At 41.8% G+C, this 12,849-nt stretch overlaps 1 protein-coding gene across 3 annotated transcripts in view; it reads right to left on the bottom strand.

The window, feature by feature from the left end:
- Nucleotides 1-361: 361 nt before the first annotated feature.
- The window catches only part of ptpn13 (protein tyrosine phosphatase non-receptor type 13), a 47,346-nt gene continuing 34,858 nt past the window's right edge, over nucleotides 362-12,849 (bottom strand). For all 3 annotated transcript variants that reach the window (XM_028600846.1, XM_028600847.1, XM_028600848.1), the window contains 24 exons: nucleotides 11,583-11,676; nucleotides 11,345-11,430; nucleotides 11,080-11,248; nucleotides 9,727-9,941; nucleotides 9,498-9,596; nucleotides 9,005-9,393; nucleotides 8,767-8,905; nucleotides 8,513-8,668; nucleotides 8,144-8,315; nucleotides 7,767-7,977; nucleotides 7,522-7,607; nucleotides 7,365-7,426; nucleotides 6,507-6,662; nucleotides 5,951-6,116; nucleotides 5,729-5,818; nucleotides 5,442-5,548; nucleotides 5,295-5,350; nucleotides 5,120-5,211; nucleotides 3,558-3,706; nucleotides 3,379-3,469; nucleotides 2,628-2,965; nucleotides 1,274-1,489; nucleotides 1,103-1,165; nucleotides 362-987 (listed from right to left, as the gene is read on the bottom strand). In XM_028600846.1, coding sequence (XP_028456647.1) covers nucleotides 910-987; nucleotides 1,103-1,165; nucleotides 1,274-1,489; nucleotides 2,628-2,965; nucleotides 3,379-3,469; nucleotides 3,558-3,706; nucleotides 5,120-5,211; nucleotides 5,295-5,350; nucleotides 5,442-5,548; nucleotides 5,729-5,818; nucleotides 5,951-6,116; nucleotides 6,507-6,662; nucleotides 7,365-7,426; nucleotides 7,522-7,607; nucleotides 7,767-7,977; nucleotides 8,144-8,315; nucleotides 8,513-8,668; nucleotides 8,767-8,905; nucleotides 9,005-9,393; nucleotides 9,498-9,596; nucleotides 9,727-9,941; nucleotides 11,080-11,248; nucleotides 11,345-11,430; nucleotides 11,583-11,676 — 3,480 coding nt within the window. In that variant the 3' untranslated portion in view covers nucleotides 362-909. The remainder of the gene's footprint in view (nucleotides 988-1,102; nucleotides 1,166-1,273; nucleotides 1,490-2,627; nucleotides 2,966-3,378; nucleotides 3,470-3,557; nucleotides 3,707-5,119; nucleotides 5,212-5,294; nucleotides 5,351-5,441; nucleotides 5,549-5,728; nucleotides 5,819-5,950; nucleotides 6,117-6,506; nucleotides 6,663-7,364; nucleotides 7,427-7,521; nucleotides 7,608-7,766; nucleotides 7,978-8,143; nucleotides 8,316-8,512; nucleotides 8,669-8,766; nucleotides 8,906-9,004; nucleotides 9,394-9,497; nucleotides 9,597-9,726; nucleotides 9,942-11,079; nucleotides 11,249-11,344; nucleotides 11,431-11,582; nucleotides 11,677-12,849) is intronic.

Raw genomic sequence — 12,849 nt, 5'->3', positions numbered from 1 at the left:
ACTATAGCTCCAAATATAAGAAGTTAACACTTCCCATGACAGCCTCAGCATAGATTCAACATTATGAGCTTCATTATTGCATTTATATACAGTAACTTATGTTACGTATATGTAGTTGTGTAATTTGCAAGTCAACATATAAAAGTGCACAAGTTGTAGCTTCTCTTCCTTGTACCTTTCAATGGTTTTAATAGTCAGCAAGCTTGGAACAGCTGTACTAGGTTAATGTCCCTATAAATTAGAATGGGATGCCAATCTTTTACATAGGGTAAATAATAACAATAAGGTGTTTTCAAAAGTATGCACTCAAATTCTAAAAGAAAACTTTTTTTTTTTTTAAAAAAAGAAACTTTGCCCCACATAACATTTAAAATGTATCAGTTTAATTTTCAGGAGATGAATATGTACACTTTAAATCTCATTTACCTCAGGCAGTGAGCAATTACTGTATAATAGCTTTACAAAGCAAATACTGACATAGTATTCTGTCAAGGCATGTTCCAGCATCAAAATAGGACTTACAATACACAAAGTAAAATTTTGTTCCACATAAAATATGAAATCATTGATCACTTTCATAATTATTTTAGAATATCCAAGAATCTGGAGAAAAAAAAACCCATTAGTGTTCTCTTGTATGTGACAATAAGAAATACAATCAGCAATTCTCATAAATGCATTGAAAAAGGAGTAGCAGCCAAAGAGAGAGAGAGAGAGAACTCAAAAAGCAAACATAAAAATATAGACTTCTGTAAAGGATTTACTCTCAAGTAACTGAATAGTTTAAGGCATTTTAAAAACATGTAGTGTAATTTGGCAATTTCTGCCTGTGTCAACTCTCATCCATTTCTGTTTTGCTTTTGTGAAACAGTCCCCCAGCCTCTGCATGATGGTGGTATCTGGTTTCTACTATCCTGAGATGTTTTCCTCAGCTTGAAGGCATCTAAGGACATAGAGGATCACTTGATAGCAGAAAATATATTGGTCCTGTAAAAAGAAAAGAAAAGGGAAAATGTATGAAAAAATATGAACCAAAGAGGTGTCCAATCAAAACAGTTGAGAGTTAAGCTACTTGATACTAAAAGCAAACATTAAAACTCACCTCTGTCTGGACCATTCCCTGTCTCTGAAGTCTCATGGTCCTTACCACATCTGAAATATCAAACTACAAGAAAGTGTTTTAGATTGTGATCCGACTGAACAGAAAGAACACAAATAAGAACAGAAGCCTCCTCATAAACAATATAAACAAGATGAAAGACTGTCTACTTACATCAGCATCTTTACTGATGAGACCCAGAACCACGTCTATACAGATGAGGGTTCCTGATCGACCGATGCCCGCGCTGCAGTGAGTGATTATGGGCCCCGATCGATGAACGTGCCTCATGTAGGAAATAAATGTGAGCAACTGCTCGGGTTGTGAGGGCGTCCCGTGGTCCGGCCATCCCGTGTAGTTCAGATGAGTTACACGCTGTATTTCATTGGTCTGAGGAGGGAGAAACTCTTAAGTTAATGTGTCTATTATAAGTGTATATGAGTTTAAAGCGTGATTTATGGTTCTGCGGAGGCTCCACGCAGAGCTTTCGCCGTAGCCTACATAAGTGGCCAGAAGTTTATACTTGTGCGTTGGCATGTGCGTCGAACTCTTTAAGAGAATAGCAAGGCTGGCACGCGTGTGGCAGAGCGATTGAGAGAGTGACGGTGATTAGTTTCGGAGCGAGTAGTGACTCTAGAGCAGGGGTGTCAAACTCATTTTCACTAAGGGCCACACTGGAAAAAGAGAATCACACCAAGGGCCAGACATGTAGAGTTTATTGACATGCTTTTGTTACTGCATGTTTTTTTTTTTTTTAAACATTTTGTTAGCTTTTTTCCTCATTTTTTTCCTCAGACATTTGTCACCTTTTTGTAAATTTGTTGCTTTTCCCAACATTTTTGTACGCTTTTTGTCGCATTTTTGTTGACATAAAGCCCTACAAAAGTCATCAAAAGAGTTCCTTAGCCATCATAGAATTTAGCAAATCAAGCAAAACAATGATAATTGTTTTTTAACAACAACCTGTTTCACAGCCTGAATATGAAAACTTTCTGCTGCTTCTGGGGGGGATTTCTGAGTCTCAGAGTCGGCAAATCTGCCATATTCTGCTTTGAATGTCATATAATTGCAGTTTTAAAAAACACTTTCCTGTGTTTGTGGTTTGGCGCAGAACTAGGAGGGCCAACATTTATTGTGAACCCAAATTTATATACGGGCCGGATCTAAATCTGCAATGGGCCGGATTTGGCCCCCGGGCCTTGAGTTTGACACATGCGCTCTAGAGACATAGTGAGAGAAACAAAGTGTCTCCCTTGTGTTTTTTGACCACGGTCGGAAAAGTTAACCCTCTCCTTGATTTTATGTTGTTTTAACAGAGAAGGAGAACCAGGAAATGAGTAGGGGGAAATGCAACGATACCAAGCCACGGGCCAAATGACGCGCGTCGCCGCGACACATAGTTACATTTTTCAAGAAGTGCACGTCAGGCAACGCCGTAGGTCTGTGTCTCCACATACCTATGTACGTAGCCACGGCATAAATTTAACGCAGAAGCATACATCACGCTTTAGTCTGAATATAAACTAACCTGGACATCTTTAACCTCAATGAGTCGGATGGAAAAGTTGTCGAGATATTGGTCTTTGATCAGGGTGATCTGTAACCGGTCGTCCACCATCTCGGCAGTCCTCGGCGTGTCGGGCCAATACCGCTGACATTTCACTTTCCCTCCCTCTACCTCCTGGGTCATCATGGCGATCACATTAGACTTCTGCTCCCAGACCATTTGCCAAAAGTCACCCAGAGTGGTGGGTAAGGGACCCTGACATGCAATGTACATATAGTTCTCATCCTTCACTGGCATCTTGATGAAGTTGGCATTGATGTAGCCGCCGTCTTTGCCCAGCACAACTCGCGTTGTGTCAACTAGAAGAGATACATACACAAAAATCATATTTCAAAATCATGTGCAACATTTTAAGTCAGTGGTTCTCAAAGTAGGGCTCCTTGAAGGGGTTCCAGGGGGTCCCCAACAAAAAGGGGAATCATTTATTTTCACTTTAATTTCATCCATAAGTAACACGATGACAGATTGTATGACTCTTTTGCTTATGGGTTTCACTCATTTTTTGTTACAAAACATCTAAAAGCTAAAATTCTCTCAGGTAGGGGACCCTGGGACAAAGTCTTATCAGATTGGGGTTTGTGGTCTAATTTGTGTCAGTTTAGGAGGTCCTTGATGTGAAAATGTTTGAGAACCACTGTTTTAAGTATCCAAATGCCTTCAAGTTTTCGGTTATCATACGCTGTACAAATAACACATTTGAGTCTTTTCTTACAGGGAACAATATTCTTGTAGCGATTCTTCTTCTTGTTTTCCTTCGTCTGACCGATCAAACAGTCGTCCAGTGGCTGCAGATTCTGAAGATTCTGCCAGCAAGAACACAGCAGGTGTTCATAAAATTCGAATGAATTGCAATTAATTCATTTCACATTGAGATTCAAAGTGGATTTTTACTTCAAACTCCTGCAGAGGGACTTTCTGCTCCAGAAGCCCCCTCATCATGCGGACCACAGTGTTGAGCTTTGGTCCAGTGTACTGGCCATCAGGGACCACTTTGACGAGGGGCAAGGAGGTCAGCTCGTCCTCTGTGATGATTGCCCCATCTGAATGAAGGAACAAAACTGTTAAAGCAGAATAACAAACATAGTTCATAATTACAAAAGTAATGGCCTGACAACACACCACACACCCACACACACTCTCTCTTAGCTGTCCTTCGTGTTCGATGATGACGCTTGCTCCAGGGGTGGGGGGGGGTGTTCAGCGACATTGTGTTCGCTGGTGCCACTTCTCGTGGACGTAGAGTCCGATCCTTGAGCCGCACACTTGTCCGCAGATGGAGCAGGGGAAACCAGATGCCAGGGGCGTACCAGCTGCCCGCTGGTGTCTCTGGATGCGCCTCTCGGTTCGGCGGTCTTGGCTGATTTGGTGTATCTGAGAGACTACTTTAGCACAGGTAACCTGCCAGGCTGATTTATCAAGTGCCAGAGATTCAAGCTGCGTGAGAGGGATGTTCGCTCGCTTTAGGAGGTCCCTGGTGTAGTCCGTAAAACGCCGCTTTTGCCCTCCGGCGGAGCGTTTAGCGCCCATTAGTTGACTGTAGAAGACTTGACGGGGCAGGCGGTGTTCAGGCATGCGTATGGTGTGCCCTATCCAGCGCAGATGTTTTTTGGCCACCGCTGCTTCCATACAAATTGAGTCAGTGTTGCTGAGAATGTCTGTATGGGGGATTCGATCTTCCCAGGACAAGCTGAGGATCTTCTGTAGGCAGCGGATATGGAAGGCCTCTAGGTTGGTAATGTGCTGGCGGTATGGGGTCCAAGACTCTGCCCCATAAAGCAGAGTGGAGAGACATACCGCGTTGTAAACAGCCACCTTGGTGCTGATCTTCAGGTTACGGTTTTCAAAAACCCTACTGCGTAGGTGACCGAAAGATGATGAGGCTTTATTTATCCAGGTGTGTACTTCTGACAACACACCACACACCCACACACACACACACACATAACATTTCCGTGACCTATTACTTCCTCTTTAGTCTCGCTTTGCCAGACCTTCCTTCACAGTGCTGCGGAGGAGGGTCCGGCTAGTCCACATAGCATTGGATGGGAGAAAAACATGCTCTGGTTTATTGGCATGTCTTTAAACCAATCACAATCGTAATGGCCGGCGCTAAGCGCCTCACGGAGCTCCGGTGCCGCTGCAAAATAGCCTCGGGAAGATACTTGTTTTGGTGGAATGTGTGTACATTCAAAAGTTGTTTTAGTTGAACAACAGAAAATTCAGATTGGACAACTAGCTGTCTGGATTTACCCTGCAGAGACCTGAGGAGTTAACCATAGTCCTCATAAATCCACCGGAGTTTAAAATTACAAAACTAAGAAAGCGGTAAGGTAATGGACATCCGGCCGAAAAGAGGGACATACAGCGGAATTTTCCGGCGGCAACAGGACAATGTCGGAAGTGGAAGGTTGTGGATATAGACTACTTCCTCTTTATCTAGACTCCATACTCACTACTCTCAGAGTTCATGTTTTCAATGGGCAGTTCATCACTTCCCCATGTGATTTCATCTTCCTCTGGCTGTACAGCACTCATTTGCAGATAGCTGTTGATTCAAAAAAAAATTATGTTTATGAATATATTCGTAGTCTTAATTCTAACAGTTGTATACATAATGCAAAATCTTACTTTTCATTCCTTGGATCGTCAACGTTCTCCTCTTGCCATTCCACTTTCCGGGAACTCTATTGTGAAAGAATAAAAAAATATATATTCATTAGACTTAACCTGCGTACAGTTTTATGTTTCATCAACTCTGATAGATTTGATTTGCACCTCAGGGGAGTCTTCAGGTAAAGAAGACCCATCGCAGTCGGTGTCCTCTGAAAGCTCTGCGCTGTGCTCCGTCTCTCTATTCTGTCCTAGTGGATCATCTTCATAGTCTGTGAAACATGGGAACGTAGTCGAGTTTGTGAAGTTTACAATTTTGTTTTGATTTAAATTTACTAATTACTTTAAATAACTAACTAATAATTAACCTAAATTCAGGTAGTAAAATTACACGACATTCAACATTGCTCTCCTGCAATTTTCAGTACATTTTCGAGCCAGTATGTTATTACCTATTGGTGGTATGGGAGGGAAGCCGCCAGATTTCAGCTCATCATGGAGAGTAAACAGCTTAGTCTTCGCTCCACTGTCTTCACTCAGATCTAGAAGCAACATGAAGGAGTGTCAGATTATCACAAATATTAACACTAGTATTAATACAAATCAGATCTTTGTTAATGATTAAAAGTAACTAAAACGCATAGAAAATCCACGTTTTGTGTCTCTGCATGTACCTGTGTTTCCATTGCACTTGTCAGAGTTGATGGGCAGATAGGCCAGGTATGTGTTTGGGTTCTGGTCTGGCGGTCTGGAAACTATAAGATGTACCAGGCCTTTAGCTTTACGGATGGTGGTGACAGCTTTGGTGTGGGACACACCTGTCATTAGTTCTTCATTCACCTGCAAGAAGACGGATACAATAATCGCAGTATTTAATACATGTGGGGCTCAAAAACAAAGCACGCAGCATTGCGGAAAAAATGTTTTAGGCCTGTATTTGATAGGACAGCTGAAGACATGAAAGGGGAGAGAGAGGAAGAATGACATGCAGCAAAGGGCCGCAGGTCGGAGTCTATATATGGGTGCACGCTCTACCAGGTGAGCTACCCAGGCGCCCATTTTTGTTATTTTATTTGTGTTAAGTTCATAGTGTAGGCAGAGGTCAGGCGTTAAAATGGCAAATATTTTAACAGTAAATTAACAATATGCATTAAACATTGTTTAACAAAAAAAACTACATTTATTAATATGACCTTAAATTCTGAGCATCAAATGTCAAACATGACTCACTTTCAGCAGCCTGTCTCCCACTTGCAGTTTGGCCGAGGACTCTGCTATTCCTCCTGGTGTGATGGATTTGACAAAGATCCCCCTTTCCCCTCCAATCACAGAGAAACCCAGACCTCCTGACTGCAGCTTCTCCAGATCCAGCTTGATGATCTCCTCCTGCATAGTCAATGTAATCATCAATAGTGCAATCACCTTTTATCCGAGATTCAAAGCTTTAGTAGACAGCTGTTTGGTAGCAAAGAGGGCAATAAAGTGATGCTTGCTATCGGACATTAGCTTGATGGAAACAGTCAAGCTTTGATGACAGCGATCACAATATTATTGTGATGATTAAGAATATTTATCTTGACCAACATTAATTCACCTTTGCATTACGGTTGCAAACACATTATGCAACTATTATCGCCATCACACCCCCAACCGGCCCCGTCAGACACCGCCTACCAAGAGTCTGGGTCTGCCGAGGTTTCTTCCTAAAAGGGAGTTTTTCCTTGCCACTCTCGCAATAGCCACTGCTAATGCTTGCTCTTGAGGGAATTACTGTAATTGTTGGGGCTTTGTAAATTATAGTGTGGTCTAGACCTACTCTATCTGTAAAGTGTCTCGAGATAACTCTGTTATGATTTGATACTATAAATAAAATTGAATTGAATTAACAATACAGAAAATTGCTAAAAATCACTGTAACCATATGTCATTGACAGACCAATTAAATGTTTCTTTCTTTCTTTCTTTCTTTCTTTCTTTCTTTCTTTGCGTGGCAATTCTATACAGAAAGTACAATAAATGCAAAAGTAGAACACTTTTAAATTCAAGCACATCAATGGAATGTACAGCAACTGTATTTCTTAAACTTACCTCTAAAGGACAAAGTGCTGCAAGACGCTCTGTATCTCTTGGATCTTCTCCTTTAAGAAAACCTTAAAACATAAAACAATGTTGCAATTATATGCAGAATAAGAGACCGTGAACTTTTTGTTTTACACAGGTAACCCCTTTAAGATCTGAAACCTACCATTCATACTGGATGAAACATTGGGGCTTATGTTGTTGTTAAGGAAAGAGACACTTTTCTGCCCGGGAGAAACAGGCTTTCCATCCCTTTGCGAGAAAAAAAAATAAATAAAAAATTATTGAAATTTGCCACATGCAGTTTCTTGCATGAGCTAACAAATAACCTTTTGTAATGCCATCCAGATTACACTGACTCAGCATGAAAAATTCCATATAGGCTGCACATGTCATTATTTGTTAGACTACCTTGTGGCCTTGAGTGTGAGGTTGTCGAGGTAGAGCTCCAACAGTCTGGTGCTCTCACTGAGAGTCAGGTCCTGCGTGGGAGCGCCGTTGATGTAGTGGATTAGATCAAGTGGTCTCAGGCTGCCCTCCTCAAAGGCCATTGAACCGGGCACGATGTCTTTCACAAACAAAACATTGTACACACTGTCACAGCCACCGTCCAGTACCAAACCTGTGATAGAACAAGGAGTAAAACTATTTAGAACAATTTAGTACTTATTGTTGATGCAACATCTGGGAAAGCTTGCAAGACCTACAGTATGAACAGTGGACATACAGTGCATAGCTTTCAGATGTGCCAGGGTTGTTTTAGGTTGTAAACGAGGGCCGTTTCTTACCCAGTGGTTCTTGACTGCCCTTAAAGCCAATGTCAGGCAGCAGGTGGGCTTCTATGGGGGGCTTAGGAGCCTCCAAGACCCTCCCTACCACCAAGTCAACCACACAGGGGGCTGCACGCACAAGATTGACTACCTCGGTGTGGCCCATATTGCTCACATCTGTGTTGTTTACCTGGAGAAAGAAAATAAAAGAAAACAATATGGATGTGAAGGAATAGCGTGACAATTTTGCTTATTTGCTCTCATGCGGAGAGTTAGATGAGAAGAACGATACTACTCTCATATATACTGTGCTACTAGCTTAGCTTAGCATAATGAATGGAAGCAGGTGGTAACAGTAAGAGTAAGGCATTAGGGATGAATTTGTACCATAATCATCCGGTCCCCGGGCCTGAGCCTTCCATCTCCTCTGGCTGGATCCTGGACGATGTCATGGATGTAACATCCTTGATCATTACCTTTGGTGAGGGTAAACCCCAGGCTGCCTTTCTCGGACTTCACCAAGGAGACCTTGAGCTCTACTTCCTACCAACAGAGATGAATCTCAGTTACAGGAATACCCTTGGTATGAATACATTTTTTTTTGGGATTTAGATTAACATTTTCCTTTCCTCAATACTTACCGGGACAAATTCCTCCATGTCCTGCCCATTGCCCGACACGGTGAGGTTTAAGGGCAGAGGCAGTGGGGGAGGCAGGGGATCAGGGCTTGGGGCAGTGAGGGAAGACTCCAGATCATCTGTCAGGGGGGATGAAAGAGACCTGCCCAAACAACCACAAAGACAAAATTATAAAAGAGAGATATCAGAGAATATAAAGAATGCAGATGATATGACCATTATTTTAATACTGATCGAGTACCTCTTGCTGAGGCCCGACTGTGTCAGTGACAGGTTTGGGGAGTAGAAGGCTGAGTTGATGGTGTCATCCAGCTGACAAGTGCTCTCGTAGCGTCCCAGTCCTAGGTTGTTGCTGGGGGTGTGGTAGACACTCCGCTCCCAAGATTGCCTGCTGTGCTCCACAGGGCTCGGGCTGAAGGCTTCTTTCACCTCCTCATCCCCATCCCCATCGGTGCTGTCGCTGTAGCTGTTGTGTCGGCCGGGGGTTTTGAGCAGCAGCCTTTCTAGGGCGTCCTCCACGGGGCCGTGATTCCTCTTGCCTTGTGTACCCGGAGGAGAGGTTGCCCTGTCGAAGCTCAGGCTGGACTCTGCCTGGGCCACTTGCTCTTTTCGGGGTGATGGCATGGGCGTCTGGGAAGAAATAAGTTAAAAGTAAGTTTCCAGCAATTACTGGTGCTTGAATTTTCCACACAGTAGCTAGAGACAAAAAAAAAAAGTATTATTTACTGACTCACCAAAGCTGAAGTGTCCATTTCAGGTAGAAGCCCATATTCAGGTCTACACAGGAGCAAAGTCACTTCCTGTCCTGTTCCTCGCAATGCTGATATCACCTCCTAGGTGAATGAAAGGAAGGACACAGACACATAATTCCAAATAAATTATAGTATCAAAAAACCTTATATTCCAACTTGATTGCCATTCATATAAATGCGTGACCACAGCAGGGAGAGAGATCCTACTTACATGTTGCGAGAGTCCTTTAAGGGGGGTCTGATTGACCCGCAGGATGACATCGCCCACGTTGATGCGAGCGCTCTCTGCAGCTGGTTGGCCAGGAAACAGCTTTTTAACCCGCACCATGCTGGAGCTGGGGGGTTCGTCAGGGATGTTCTCCTCTCGACTGAAACTGAAGCCCAGCCCTGATGTGTTCTTCAGCAGACACACCTCAAACATATTGTCTGTGGGGACAAAGACATGCAGATACAGTGAACTGGACACTCTTTATTTTCCGTCTCCTGGTTTGTCTCTCGGCCAACATAGCCCCCCCCGACCCTGGACTGGATAAGAGTGTGTAGATCGAGTATAGATGGAGGAATGGTGGGAGGGACAACGTAATTTAAGATAAATGGTGGATTTGCTATTACAAATAGTAGAATTATATGTAACTTTTCGAAAAGGCTTCTCCATAGCACCAGTTTGAGCTCAAGCTAAAACAATTAGTATAATTTTCTTTTAGTCATCTTCTGAAGAAAGAGCAAAACACCACTAAAACATATTGACAGAAGTCCTACTATTTTCTGACATATCAAAGGATAGGTTCAGATTTTTTAATCTTAATAGAATACTCATGCCCATACATACTTTGAAAATGTTATCGGTGGCTCTAATAGTTCCTGCTGACCAAACTGGACGAAAAGGATACCTTCTTAAAACAATTCCAATGTAAGTGATGGGAACAAAATCCAGCCTTTACTGTGAGCTAAAATGCATTCTGAAGTTCAGCTGAAGTTAATATGAGGCTTTAGCAGTCTTGTTACACAAGGCAAGTGGATATCTTCCAAAATTACAGTCTTAATATTATGTAATTCCCGCTTTGTGTTACTAATCAGCAAGGAAAACACCGTCTGTGGCTGACATTATAATACAAATTCAGAAACCGATCGACATAACTGAGCACATCTACACCAGGCACAAAATAAAAAAAAGTCTAATTCTAAGAATGCAATACAATGGTCTTCTACATCCAAACCAGCTTCTGAGCTCTAAATACATGTAGGCAGCAGTGACATGCTCATTTTCTTTCAAATGGGATGCAGCAAGTTTCTTTGTTTAGAGAGACCAAAGTGTATTTGTGTAACACTGTTAGAGAATGAGTGTTTTCCTGCTTACTTTCATAACCATCCCTGTGGACTCTAAGATTTATACAGGCCTGGATGGGCTTAGGGTCTAGGGGGAAACTATTTTACGACCAAAAAAAAAAATGAGAAGATTCATCAACACATTAGGGTACTTAAATGGGTTACCTTCAAGTTTTTGTTGCTTACCAAACCCAAACATTCCTAATCACGCTGCTTGTGTGCCGTGTTATTGCCTCACCTTGCGTAACAAAGCTGTACTCTGGTTTTTCTTTGACCTCAAGTGGCTGCTTTTTATACTTGGTCTGGTCTTGGTCACTGCCAGCAGTTAGTTGAGTGCACTGAGGCGTTAGGGGAGCATGGAGACTGTCTGAAAGGGGATGGCCCTTCTCCAGCAACAAGTGCACTGTCTGCGGGAGGAAAGGATATGCTTAGTATTAGTGGCCAGCTGGCTAGCACCTTAACAGCTTGTCGGCAGGGTGCTTGTAGTAAATTTCATCTCTCACCTGCCCAGTGTCTCGGAGGGCTTCTACTGCTTGCTGATGAGTGGCTCCCTCCAGAGTTTTTCCATTGACAGCTACCACACGATCACCTGAGCATAGGACAGACAGAGCGGGTTTAGACATACAAGAGTCCAAATATTTGATGAAAAACACTTGTTTGCTCCAATAATTTGTTTTCAGGTTATAATTAAGTCTCTCTCTTTTGTGTCACTATTTGTAACATTGCTGTTAAGGCCGTCACCTTTTTGTATCCTTCCATCGAGCTCAGCAGCTCCTTTTGGTATGACGGCTTTGACGTAGATGCCTCCATGTCGAACAGTCGTGTTGACTCCTCCCTAAGAAAATGGACACACCTCTTAGTCTAATCAGCCAAAGGGAAAATAGTTATGTATTTCTCTATGGGGGTTGATGGCAGGTGTGGAGGTTTTTTTTCATTTCAAGTGTAATTGCTAAATGATAAATGCTTTGTCTTTACTGCAGGTTCAGAGATTTAATGGTACACCATAAAGACTATTATAAGAATAATAAATAAACAAACTTTGCAAGAAAAGTATTTGAAAGCCATTTGGCAAAAATGTTCAAGTCCAAAGTTTACCTGAAGTTTATACTGTAGTTTAACAGGTTTTGTCGTTTGTGGACCTTACCATAGATAAGGGTTTTGTTGATGCCCATGTGAATAGCACACAATAACCGGCTCAGATTTAGGTAGAGTAGGTGTTGCTATTGGTTTTGTATCATTCACATGTTAAACAAAAGTGACTTAAAGGCTAAAAACATGTCTTCATTCTTCGTTTATCCTCAGAATAACTTTTTAATGACACCATTTAAAAAAATAAATAAAAGTCCCTAAGCACAGTCTCAAATGCCATGAACTTTAATGGTCTCTTTTTGCCTTATTGACCAACCAAAATGGCTGTGTCCCAATAATGTCCATCAGATTTATAATATGCTTTGTTTTTAAATATTTTTTAATGCAACTTAGACAAAGCTTTTGTCACATCACAATTATGAAAATCCTCCACTGTGATGTTATTGACAAAATGACTGAGGTCAAATCCTAACCAGAGACAATGTAGAGTTCTATTCACTGTCCATTTGGTTAAGATAGTCTTAATAATAGGTTTATTGTTAAGGTGCATTTCATGGTTATTACAATATACAATTATAATTCTAAGACACTAATATTTGCCCTGCACAGGATTTGTTATTGAGTGTTAATGTCAATCGATAAGGTGTTTAAAACCCCGCAGAGAGAAATGATATTAGTGGCACTGCAGTAAGTCATTCTAGAGTAAGCAGCAGCAATAAGACAAGCCATAAGAAAGCTCACTAACCAGTCCTGTTTAAAATGGTTTATGCTCTTTACTGTGAAGGTACTAAACATATGGTGTGATTTTAATTTTAAAAACAATCGTTTAGATTAAAAAAAAAAAAAAAAAGGCATGCAAAAAGAATTAGGTGGACAATTTTCCCACAAGAGCTTCCAGATCTGACAACATACAGCATTA

This window comes from Perca flavescens, chromosome 16 (assembly GCF_004354835.1).
Source record: "Perca flavescens isolate YP-PL-M2 chromosome 16, PFLA_1.0, whole genome shotgun sequence".
Taxonomy (NCBI): domain Eukaryota; kingdom Metazoa; phylum Chordata; class Actinopteri; order Perciformes; family Percidae; genus Perca; species Perca flavescens.
The sequence above is the reverse complement of the archived record's forward strand: the minus strand, read 5'-3'. Positions and strand labels throughout refer to the sequence as shown.